The following is a 13,216-nucleotide window of genomic DNA, read 5'->3' on the forward strand; positions in this document are numbered from 1 at the left end:
AACTAGCTGAACTACAGTAGCCATGGTGTGGAGATGCCGGAGTTGGACTGGGGTGGACAAATGTAAGAAGTCACACAACACCAGGTTATAGTCCAACAGCTTTATTTGAAATCACAAGCTTTCGGAGCGCTGCTCCTTCTTCAGGTGAAGTGGAGAAATGCATAAAGACACAGCTTATATAGTCAGAGAATCATGTCAGATGTTTACAGGTAAAATTTCCAACTGCCATTTATCACACCTCGGCAGCACAGGATCTCCAACCAACGCTATACACCAGATACATCGACGACATTTTCTTCCTATGGACCCACGGCGAAGAATCACTGAAAAGACTACACGATAACATCAACAAGTTCCATCCCACCATCAAACTCACCATGGACTACTCCTCAGAATCGGTCTCATTCCTGGACACACGAATCTCCATCAAAGACGGACACCTCAGCACTTCACTCTACCGCAAGCCCAAAGACAACCTCACGATGCTTCACTTCTCCAGCTTCCACCCTAACCACGTTAAAGAAGCCATCCCCTATGGACAAGCCCTGCGAATACACAGGATCTGCTCAGACGAAGAGGAACGCGATGGACACCTACAGACACTGAAAGACGCCCTTGTAAGAACGGGATATGACGCACGACTCGTCGATCGACAGTTCCGACGGGCCACAGCGAAAAATCGCATAGACCTCCTCAGAAGACAAACACGGGACACAACCAACAGAGTACCCTTTGTCGTCCAGTACTTCCCCGGAGCGGAGAAACTACGCCATGTTCTTCGCAACCTTCAACATGTCATCGATGACGACGAACACCTCGCTAAGGCCATCCCCACGCCTCCACTACTCGCTTTCAAACAGCCGCCTAACCTCAAACAGACCATCGTTCGCAGCAAATTACCCAGCTTTCAGGAGAACAGCGACCACGACACCACACAACCCTGCCACAGCAACCTCTGCAAGACATGCCAGATCATCAACACAGATACCATCATCACACGTGAGGACACCACCCACCAGGTACATGGTACATACTCATGTGACTCGGCCAACGTTGTCTACCTCATACGTTGCAGGAAAGGATGCCCCGGAGCATGGTACATCGGCGAGACCATGCAGACACTGCGACAACGGATGAACGGACACCGCGCAACAATCACCAGGCAGGAGTGTTCCCTCCCAGTCGGGGAACACTTCAGCAGTCAAGGACATTCAGCCTCCGATCTTCGGGTAAGCATCCTCCAAGGCGGCCTTCGAGACACACGACAACGCAAAATCGTCGAGCAGAAACTGATAGCCAAGTTCTGCACCCATGAGGACGGCCTCAACCGAGATCTTGGGTTCATGTCACGCTACATGTAACCCCACCTGACGCAGGGTCATCCAGACTCGAGTCGACATTGGCTTGTTCTCTCTACACAGATGCGGCCGGACCTGCTGTGATTTCCAGCCAAAAAAAATGTTTTTTGTCTGTTTTTTTGTTTTTCATAGACCCCAGCATCTGCAATATTTGACCCCTTGTGACCCCACCCCATTGTTCTTTGATGTAATGTTTCCCTGACTGACCTGTTTGGACACCATTCACACCTTTGACTGCTGTGATTATCTCTCTGCCGAGGTGTGATAAATGGCAGTTGGAAATTTTACCTGTAAACATCTGACATGATTCTCTGACTATATAAGCTGTGTCTTTATGCATTTCTCCACTTCACCTGAAGAAGGAGCAGCGCTCCGAAAGCTTGTGATTTCAAATAAAGCTGTTGGACTATAACCTGGTGTTGTGTGACTTCTTACATTTGAACTACAGTAGGGCTGTGGACAGGGTTGGTGGAGGAAGAGTGGTTGAAGCTATAAGCTAGGAGTCAGATAGCAAGGTCTTGATTTTATATGGAGGTGTGAAGATTTCTGGCAAGTAAACATGGATTTGGGCAAGTAAGAACTAAGACTTGGTTGCATAGTTATTCCACTAACCCTGGCATCACTGCCCAATGCCGTAAAACCAAACACAGAGGCAGATCTATACTAGTGCAGGACATCTACCACAATACCACAGCATCCTCGATTCTGCAGTCACGCATTACACAAGCTATTTTGGAGGACGTGTCTACTGTTCTGAAAAGAAAATTAATTGTAATTGCACCACTAACTGATGCAGGTCTTCAAGAGCTCTTGCAGAAGCTTCATGACTTAACTGTGCCAGTGTCTTTAAAAATATCACTTACACACTTTATTATGCACTATCTGCAAAGGATTTTCCTTTTTCTTTTTAAAAACAAGTTTCAAATGGCAATTAGATATTTATAAAGCCAGAGTTTCAATCTGCAGTAATCTCCAATTATATAAATGCAGTCACTTGTGTCTAGGCGTGCTGCTAGAGTTAAAAACATAGAAACATAGAAGATAGGAGCAGGAGTAGGCCATTCGGCCCCTCGAGCCTGCTCTGCCATTCAATGAGATCATGGCTGATCATCCAAATTCAGTACCCTGTCCCTGTCTTCTCCCCATATCCTTTGATTCCCTTAGCCTTAAGAAATATGTCCAACTCCTTCTTGAATATATTTAATGAACTGGCCTCCACCGCCCTCTGTGGCAGAGAATTCCACAGGTTCACCACTCTCTGGGTGAAGAAATTCCTCCTCATCTCAATCCTAAATGGCTTACCCCTTATCCTTAGACTATGACCCCTAGTTCTGGACTCCCTGGCCATCGGGAACATCCTTCCTGCATCTAGTCTGTCCAGGCCTGACAGAATTTTATAAGTTTCGATGAGATCCCCTCTCAATCTTCTAAACTCCAGTGAGTACAAGCCCAATCGACACAATCTCCTCTCATACGTCATTCCTGCCATCCCAGGTATCAGCCTGGTGAATCTTCGCTGCACTCCTTCCATGGCAAGAACATCCTTCCTCAGATAAGGCGACCAAAACTGCACACAATACTCAAGGTGTAGTCTCACCAAGGCCCTGTACAACTGCAGCAAGACATCCTTGCTCCTGTACTTGAACCCTCTTGATACGAAGGCCAACATACCATTTGCCTTCTTAACCGCCTGCTGCACCTGCATGCTTACCTTCAGCGACTGGTACACAAGAACACCCAGGTCTCTTTGCACTTCCCCTTCTCCCAATCTATTGCCATTCAAATAATAATCTGCCTTCCTGTTTTTGCCACCAAAGTGGATAACCTCACATTTATCCACATTATAGTGCATTTGCCATGTTTCTGCCCAATCACCCAACCTGTCCAAATCGTACTGGAGTTTCACGACATCCTCCTCACAGCATACCCTCCCACCCAGCTTTGTGTCGTCTGCAAATTTGGAGATACTACATCCAATTCCCTCGTCCAGATCATTAATATATATTGTGAACAGCTGGGGTCCTAGGACTGATCCTTGCGGTACCCCACTAGTCACTGCCTGCCACTCGGAAAACGACCCGTTTATTCCAACTCTTTGCTTTCTATCTGCCAACCAGTTCTCTATCCAAGTCAATACCTTGCCCCCAATCCCATGTGCCTCAATTTTGCAAGCTAATCTCTTATGCGGGACCTTATCGAAAGCCTTCTGAAAGTCCAAATACACCACATCCACTGGTTCTCCCTTATCTATTTTACCAGTTACATCCTCAAAAAATTCCAGTAGATTAGTCAAGCATGATTTACCCTTTGTAAATCCATGTTGACTTTGTCCGATCCCGTCACTGCTCTCCAAGTGCTCTGCTATTACAGGAAACTTTCGATTTACCGGCACCGAAATAACCGGAAATCTCGGTTAACCGGCAAAATTCAGGGGCAGGTTCAGGTAAGTTTTATTACTTGCCTTCCTTGATCTGTTGCTGTGCAAGGGTGTGGCTGCAGCTGTTGCTAAGCTAGAGACGCTTGGAACTTGTGGCCATTGTTCTGAACCTGTTGCTAAGCAACAGGGTTTGTTGCTTTATACGGAGCTCTCAGCTCCGTATCTTTTACTATAGCTTTCGGTTATCCGGAATTTTTGATGAACCGGCGCCACGTCGGAACCGGATAAAAAAAAGTTTCCTGTACATCTTTTATAATGGACTCTAGCATTTTCCCCACTACCGATGTCAGGCTTACCGGTCTATAATTCCCCGCTTTTTCTCTACCACCTTTTTTGAATAGTGGGGTAACATTAGCTACCCTCCAATCCATTGGGTACTGTTCCAGAGTCTATTGAGTTCTGGAAGATGACCAGCAATGCATCTACTATCGCCAGGGCCACTTCCTTAAGTACCCTAGGATGTAGATTATCAGGCCCTGGAGATTTATCGGCCTTCAATCCCGTCAACTTCCCCAACACCATTTCCCTACAGATACTGATTTCTTTCAGTTCCTCCCTCTCATTAGTCCCTATATTACCAAACATCTCTGGGAGGTTATTTGTGTCCTCTTTCGTGAAGACAGAACCAAAATATGTATTTAATTGGTCTGCCATTTCTTTGTTCCCCATTATAAATTCCCCTGATTCTGACTGTAAGGGACCTACGCTTGACTTCACCAATCTTTTTCTCTTCACATATCTATAAAAGCTTTTACAGTCAGTTTTTATGTTCCTTGCAAGCTTACTTTCATAATCTATTTTCCCCCTCTTAATTAATCCCTTTGTCCTCCTTTGCTGAATCCTAAACTGCTCCCAATCCTCAGGTTTGCTGCTTTTTTTGGCCAATTTATATGTCCTCTCTTTGGATCTTATGTTATCCCTAATTTCCCTCGTTAGCCACGGTTGAGTCACTTTTTTTGATTTATTTTTATGCCAAACTGGGATAAACAAATTCTGTAGTTCATCCATGCGATCTTTGAATGTTTGCCATTGCCTATCCACCGTCAACCCTTTGAGTGACATTACCCAATCAATCCTACCCAACTCATGTCTCATACCATCATAGTTCCCTTTATTTAAATTCAGGACCTTAGTCTCTGAGTCAACTACTTCACTCTCCATCTTAAATGAAGAATTCGATCATATTATGATCGCTCCGACCCAAGGGGCCTCGCACAACAAGATTGCTAATGAATCCTTTCTCATTGCATAATAACCAGTCTAAGATGGCCTGATCTCTAGTTGGTTCCTCGACATATTGGTCCAGGAAACCATCCCGTATACACTCCAGGAATTCCTCCTCCTCAGTATTGTTACTAATTTGGTTAGCCCAATCTATATGTTGGCTTAAGGAAATGGAGCTTTTTCACTGCAAACACAAATGGAGGAATTTGTTTTCTGTTTAGTATAGTTTTGTATTGGTCCAGTGTAATATTTATATAGTATATCCCAGCAAGTTGTCCTGCAAACAAAACCACATGAGCATCACGTTACAACAACAATTTCTTTTCCTGTAGAAAGCACAGATTCAGTTGAAGTAACACACTGCCCACTGTCTGTACAGAACCAACCCCTGAGATTGTGCTGCAACAATCAAATTACAATATTTAAAATTATTGGGCTCAGTTCTATGTGCATTTCAAGCCCTTAATATGCTTCCACTTCTGGCATTTTCAAAATGTTGCAGTTCACTTTCTGAGCAATGGGTAGAATTTTGAGATTTCTTGGTCATTTATGTAGATCATCAATAGTAAGGACTCCAGCAGTGATTCTTGAGATACTCCACTTCAGCACATCTCCCCATCCCAGCATCACTCCTTTAGCCAGTACCCACTGTTCCCTCTCTTTGAGCTAATTCCATATTCACCTCCAGGTTTTACCTAGGATACATATTTGCCTTAAGATTGTGTAGCAGTCTTTCATATGGAACTTTATTATCAAAAGCTTTCTGGAATTCAAGGTACACTTTATTGTAGAGCTTTCCAGCATTCACTTGGCACTTGCTGCACACTATGAAAGGGAAGGGAGAAGAGGGGAGCTTCTGTACAATATGGAAAAGGCAGAAGAGGTGAAAAAGTGAAAAGGCATCAGAAGCAGGGCTACAATGAATAGGAGAACTTGCACTCCAGGCTCTAAACTACCAGTGAGTAACACCTTGGAAGATCTACTAGTTGGTATTTAAACTCTACAAGCACTTTGCTTTTAGCAATTTGTTGTGAAGTTTTAGTAGATTCAGCTTGCTACCACCTTTCCCATTACAGGGCTTAAAATTACCAGCCATCTTGACCGAAAGCAATAATGGAGGAACAGGAGATGAACTGTTGAATCCATTTTACCTCCCTCTTCCCTTACTTTCTGAATTTAGATGCATAAGAAGCATTTTTTGAAGGCAGTTTATAAAAAACATAATCTTTAGTTGTCATCAGTTTGATGGCATAGAATTTATAATGTTTAAAAACAGCAGGATCTGTAAAGATTAGAAGTGGCTGAGTGGCTTGACGATTCGCTAATAAGAGCTTTGCTATTTATTAGAAACATGTTATGTTAGTATTGGGGGGAGGGGGCACGGGAAACATTAAAAAAAATTAAATCTAGCTCTTCCAGGTCTGAACCCAGACCCTTAACATAGTTGGGTGTATCCATGTTGCATGTTGTTTTACTGTAGGTTAATGGAGGGATTGGTTTCCCCCCCACCTCCACCACCAGCACGTACCTGGTTCATCTTGAAGAAGTCCAAAGCAGGCCTTGTCCACCGGACATCCTCGTCATGCCTCCGTTTTATACCACACTTGCGTTCATTTAAGTCGCAGGGCTGGGAGTGACTCCGCAACAGGCCCTGCTGCCGTCGGTTCATCTCTGGAGTGGAGGAGGGTGTGCTTTTGGCTGACAGCAGACATCTTGCTGCCTCCCGAATGTGCACCGGGGACAGTGAGAAGCGCCTTTGAGGAATGAATGTGCACTGCTCAGGCAAAATGCACTGCACGCCCAAAAAAGTTCTCTCGCCAATATCTGTGGAATGGTTGTTCGGTGACAGCATCCATGGCAACGGGGAGTCAGGAGACGCCGTGAGACTGGAAAATGTGAAACTGCTGGTGTTCGAGTGGAGGCCGGAGTTGGGCAGCTGCTGGAGACCGAGGCTGGTGGGGCGCGGAGTTGGGTTACAGAGCTGTGCGCCTGCATTACCACCACTGTTGCAGCGCCGTTTGACAGGAGTCCACACCTTGGATCCGATTGGCTTCCAAAGAGACCTGCAGCGTGACAAGTCTTCTGGCACAGAGAGTGATCGACAGTGTCTTTTGGTCGGTGGATCTGGCAGTGAGGCAAAACTCTCAGAGAACTGCAAGTCACTCAGATTCCCCACCGACGTGCTCGTCACGTGACCCATCCATGTACTTGTTGCCTGACCTGTCCACGAGGATTTCTTCTGACTGGAGGAGTCAATGCTGTTTAGGTTGTAGCTTGTGAGTGAAGGGAACCCCATATTCACTGGCAATTCGGTGTTTGAAGTGTCTAATACATTCCACTTCCTTTCCTCTGCAAACAGAAAGCAGGGAAAAACAGTCAGTAAGACAATTATGTCATGAAAGCATTAACAAAGCATTTCAGCGCTGACTTCTCCTGAAGACATCGACTCAATGGGGTAATGGTTCCATCGGTATTGTATCAATGAAGGATGACCAAGCCTGATCATGTCCTTGCCCAACTTCCACATTTCTGGGCATCTGAGCATGGTTCATTGGACAGCAATTGGAAGCAGAATTTCCCAGCTCGGAGATCAATTGTAGCATCTTAATTGCTGTCCCAGCTGAGATCAGCTAATGCAGCTTGGATTGGGAAGAGAACCTGGAGCCTCCTTGTCTGTTTGACTTACCATGTACAACCTAGATGAGAGTGGTCGAGGTGCCATTTTTACGCCCCCTCCTCTCATTCAGCTTATTTTCCTGGGCTGCCCAGCAAAGATTATGAATCTACTTGTGGAGATTAATGTAGAATTAATAAATTACTCTGGAAACATAACTGCAGTAAGTTTTGGAAGAATGTGCATGTTATAGTAAGGAAGAGGTATCTTTTCTAGTTTACTAGGAAATTAATATAGAAACACTTTGCCATGTAGGAGTAGCAACAGGTAATCGAACGGTCCTCCCACTAAAATGAGGTGCTCATGCAGAAGGGTATCGTGGGGTGATGAGAATTAAGCCAGTATGTTGACTTTGATAACCAAGTAAATGATAGGAAAGGAGTACTGTGGCTGGGTGTGGCTGGCGTTCCCTAGGGAAAGGACTGGCAGCTTGCTGCCGGGTGACGTGGAAGGTCATCATCAAATTGACTCCACTCTTTAACCACCCAGCCAACACCACCACTGCATGCAGGCACACAACAGGTTGGGGAGTTGAGTAAGTATTTAGGGGTTTCATTTTGATTTCTTCACCGCTCCGGCAGCCTGGCTTTGGCATCTTGTGTAGGTGGGCGGGAGAGCAAGCCAGCAGGGTACAAAGAAACGAAAAGCAGCAACAATCATTTCTGAACAATCCACTGAATAGCATTAGAGAATGAAACCACCCATGGAATTTTATGATGGAAAAATTGGCTGCATTGCAAAAATATGTTTATGATGATCGATCTGATATTAACAATTCAAAACCAATTGCATACTTATGGCATAAAGAGGACAAAATTAGAAAATTATTTCATTGTTTGTAGATGCTGAAAGGATAATATTGTGAACAAACTATAAACCACAGGTCGTGTGACACAGTATCTACTTTCTGCATTCTGTGCTGTGTCATTTGTGCAGGAACCTCAGCTGATAGCCAGAACGCCCACAAACGTGGCCTCTTCTCATTAGAACACTCGGCTTCAAGAGCATTGTCTAACAGCACTTCTAAATGAAAATAATTTTCACTCCAAACAATTCTTGACCTTTTATTTACATACAGAAACAGGTTACACTGCATCAAACTGCTTGCCCCCTCCAAGGCTTGGAACAGTAAACTGAGCATCAAATAAATGCTGGCATTTTTTACAACTTGCCATGGAGTCTTATGGAGCTCTCTGATGGCCTTGAGAGTAAAGCTAGCTCCCAGTATTATGCTAAGCCATACTGAATAGAATGACCAAAGTTCAATTTATAGTTTGTGTTGATCTAGCTTATCTCTGGTGGTTGGTGGAGTATTGCAATTAACCTCAGGGCCCCCGAGTTAAGAAGGACAAAATAAGCTAGTATTCCTGCTCCTGATGGCTATCCAGGGAATCTCATTGGAAATTGGGTGCATGTGGACATCAGACGAGGACAGGATTGGACTCTTGTGATGCCACTGTGATCAAAAAAACCTGCGAACACGCCATGTGTAGTCACACATATGAAGACTGATCACTTGGGTGAGGTACTTCTCGCTGCCTGTGGAACTCTACCCCAGTAAGTCGTCAGTGGCTTCAGGAAGCGAGGGTGGAAAACCAGAGTAGAAAGACATTTCTGCCCGAGTGTAGCTAATCCTCATTTAGTCCCGTTGACGACAACCACCCAGTGATGAATTGGTCAATGTCAGCTAATCGCGACACACCCAATTTGGAAGTGTTCCAATGCCAAATATGTGCATGAATGTTGGGGTTGCTTGTGATCAATGCTATGGGAAAGTAGTCACTGCCGCCATCGTATCATGTTTCAAAGCTTCCAATGACATCTGATGTTTCTATGAATGGAAGAATGCATATCATTTTGAGTCATCCTCACACCCAGTGTTTTTATGCTATGTTTTTAGCAACCAGTCGATTAAAGTCTAACTGCTATTGCGTTACAAAATTTGGGGAGTTAGACAATTAACATGTACTAAAAATCAAGTAGCAACTTGGCTCAGCTGGTAGTACTCTTGTCTGTACATGATCCCATTAGGACTAGAGCACATAATCTTGGTTGATGCTTCATTGCAGTACTGAAAGAGTGTTTCATTATCGGAAGTGCTGTTTTGCGAATGAGATCTTCATTGAGACCTTGTCTGTTCTGGTGATTCAGGATCCTATGGCAGTATTGGAAGTAGCGTGGGAATTTCTTCCTGTATCCTGGCGAACATTCCTTCCTCAAACAGCTCTGAAAGATTCATTTGTGGAATCTTGCTGTGCAATCAGTCGCTGCACTTCAAAGTAATTGTATGTAAATCACTTTAATGTGATTGAGAGAAATAAGGTGCTACATAATTTCAAATTGCCTCAATAATATTAGTGGGTAAATGCATCATACGGTACTGGGATATACAAACCAGAAGATTCTAGGTTCTGTTTCTGCTCAAACATTTAGGTGGTACAACTGAATCCAACGCCCCTCAGATAAGGGAAAGGGGAGGGCTGAAAGTTCACACCAGACAACCAACAACTCTCAAGGCTAATGTTGAAGCAAGTTTTTGGCAGAGTAGATCAACCCCACATCTAACCTTTTCTGGATAGGGCGTGCAGAGCGAGCTTTACTCTGTATCTTACTTGTTCAACACATCACCTGTAAATTCTTGATAGTGGATATAAATGTTGTTCAATTCCATAGGGCTGACCTGCCTCAGCTACTTCAGCATAAAAAGTATCAAAAATAAATACAATGGCCATTAATTAGGAGATGTATGTCTCTTACAATCTGCTTTTCACAGATTGTTGGGACATGACTTCAACGGGTCTCTCTTCTTTCCCCAAAGTGATAGTCCAGTCTGAGTGCTGCAAGTCTGAGTGCTGCAATTCATAAGAGTTACAAACTGCAAGTGATATGGGCTGGCAGGGTGTTGAATTCAGATGGAAAACACAGTAATATTTCTTTGAGAGGTTTCAAGAGAAAATGCACATGTAGGTATTAGCTATTATCAGAACTCCTAACCCTCCCCAAGCACAAAAAGTCAGTTTATGCTGTATTGGTTTCTTTTTGACTTTCAGATCTAGCTCTCTAAGTTCACTATGAACAAATAGTGCCAAATTTAGAGACTGCAGTTAGGTGGGAATTTCTAACTTAGTAAAACTCCTGTGAACTTTGCAGCTGGATAACTAGAATTTTATCTAGTTGGCAGTGGAAACTCGGTGCCTAGTCAGTGCTTCACTCTAGATTCCTTGGTCACCTTTGCAGTAGTTGCAAATCATTTTTATTTATTTTCAAACTTTATGTTCCCACTGCATAAAGTCCTCCAGCCGAGAGATTGAGCACTATAGATTTTACTTGCTGCATTGTGCACTTCAATGATTGTCTCATTTTTTTTCTCATCCACCTCATCCTGTAAGTGACAGAGTACTCATCTGCTGCGAAGAGTTCAGTCTTGTGGTTTGGTTAAGATCTGCTAAAGCTCCCCATCCTAATGTGATTGATTTGAAGCTAAGGTCTGACCTTGATGCTCTGGTTTGCAGTCTTGTTTTTTTGGTGATCTGAAGACCGAGGTTGCTTTTGTCCAAGAATTACATAGTAACAGGAGTAGGCCATTCAGTCCCTCGAACCTCTTCCGCCATTCAATTAGATGATTAAGTGACCTACATAGCGCCTTTAACACAGTAAAATGCCCAGAGAGGTAGGCTTTAAGTGCGTCTTAAAGGAAGAAAGAGAGGTAAAGAGGCAGAGGGTTTTTTTTCCCCATATCCCTCTATGGCCTTGCCCCTCCCTATATTTCTAATCTCCTCCACCGCTACAACCCTCCGAGATCTCTGTGCTCCTCCAAGTCTGGCCTCTTACGCAGCCTTGATTTCAATCGCTCCATCATTGGCGGCTGTGGCTTCAACTGCCTAGACCTTAAGCTCTGGAATTCCTTCCCTAAACCGCTCCACCTCTCTTTCCTCTTTTAAGACGCTCCTTAAAACCTACCTCTTAGACCAAGCTTGTGTGGCTCAGTGTCAAATTTTGTTGGATAACACACCCATGAAGCGCCTTGGAACGTTTACTACATTAAAGTACTATATAAATGCAAGTTGCTGTTGTAAATCATGGCTGATCTGTACCTCAACCCCATTTACCCATATCCCGTGATACCCTTACCGAACAAAAATCCATCAATCTCAGTCTTGAAAGCTTCAATTGATCTAGCATCCACAGCCTTTTGGGCAAAGAGGGCTCCAGATTTCTGCTGCCCAGTGTGTGAAGTGTTTTTTCATTTCACGCCTATGGCCTGGCTCTAATTTTAAGATTATGTCCTCTTGTTCTGGATTCCCCCACCATCAGAAATAGATTCGCTTTATTTATCCTATCAAATCTTATCATTTTAAACAGCTGGATTAGATCATCCCACAACCATCTAAACTCAAGGGAATATAAACCAAGTTTATGCAACCTGGCCTCATAATTTAATGCTTTAATCCCCAGTATCATTCTGGTGAATCTGCGCTGCACCCCCTCCAATACCAATACAGGTTGAGCATCCAAAATCCGGAGTTCCGGAATCTGGGACGATTGGTGGCAGGGTCGTCCGGAATCCGTAAAATGTTCCAGAATCCGGACACCCTGTCAAACCGCAACCTGGGCCTAGGCATTTCCGGACTTGGAATGTGTTTCTGATGTCTGAAGTCCGGAAACGCCCGAGCCCAGGTTGCGATATTTCCGGACTTCGGATATCAGAAACACGTTCCGAAGTCCGGAAAAAACACGAAAACCGGCTCGGCCTCGGTCCCAAGGTTGCCGGATTCAGGACGCTCAACTTGTATACCCTTCCTGGGGTGCGGTGCCCAAATCTAAACGCAGTACTCCAGATGGGGTCTGGCCAAGTCTCTGTACAACTGAAGCATTACTTCCTCCCCTTTGTATGCCAGTCCTCTTGAGCATTCCATTAGCCTTTCCGATCACTTTTGGCACTTGGCGACTAGCTTTTAGCTTCTCGTCTGCCTGCCAGCTTCTGAAAGCCCAATGAATTCCAAGAGCTGTGTGGTAAACCACTTTTATCGTTACACTATAGTTATCACTGTTGTATTGTTATCACCGTTATCACTGTTGTATCACGATACGAGGTTGCCTCTTGTCGCGCTGTTATACCTGGGCTGACCACCTCCGACTCCGCCCATGGCTCCACCTACCTGCCCAGGTATAAAGGTAGTCGACTGGCTGGTATTCCTCCTTGTTGGACCCGATCACCCACGAGGGTGGGCTCTGTTATTTAGTCAATAAAAACCTTTAGTTACGTTCCTAACTCGTCGCTTTTTATTGGACGAATTGATAGGTATATCAATTTTATTGACTAAATTTTAAAGATGTCTACTACTGACCAGCCAGGAGCCCTCCCAGAAGCCCAGCCACACCAGCCGGCTTGGCTGCAAGCCCTCAAACCACCGTACCTGGATCTAAACCCACAGGCAGCAAACTCAGCCCTCAACTTCAAACACTGGCTGGACTGCTTCGAATCCTACCTGGAAGAATCCGGCGCCCCGCAGAGATCCAAAC

The 13,216-nt window shown here is 44.5% G+C and overlaps 1 protein-coding gene across 6 annotated transcripts in view; it reads right to left on the reverse strand.

Moving 5' to 3' along the window:
- The window catches only part of fam53c (family with sequence similarity 53 member C), a 94,376-nt gene that overhangs the window by 39,984 nt on the left and 41,176 nt on the right, over nucleotides 1-13,216 (reverse strand). For all 6 annotated transcript variants that reach the window (XM_085995178.1, XM_085995181.1, XM_085995180.1 and 3 more), the window contains one exon: nucleotides 6,548-7,368. In XM_085995178.1, the coding sequence (XP_085851304.1) occupies nucleotides 6,548-7,368 (821 nt within the window). The remainder of the gene's footprint in view (nucleotides 1-6,547; nucleotides 7,369-13,216) is intronic.

Source organism: Somniosus microcephalus, chromosome 8 (genome assembly GCF_052327205.1).
Source record: "Somniosus microcephalus isolate GS21.2 chromosome 8, FLI_Smic_1.0, whole genome shotgun sequence".
Lineage (NCBI taxonomy): Eukaryota > Metazoa > Chordata > Chondrichthyes > Squaliformes > Somniosidae > Somniosus > Somniosus microcephalus.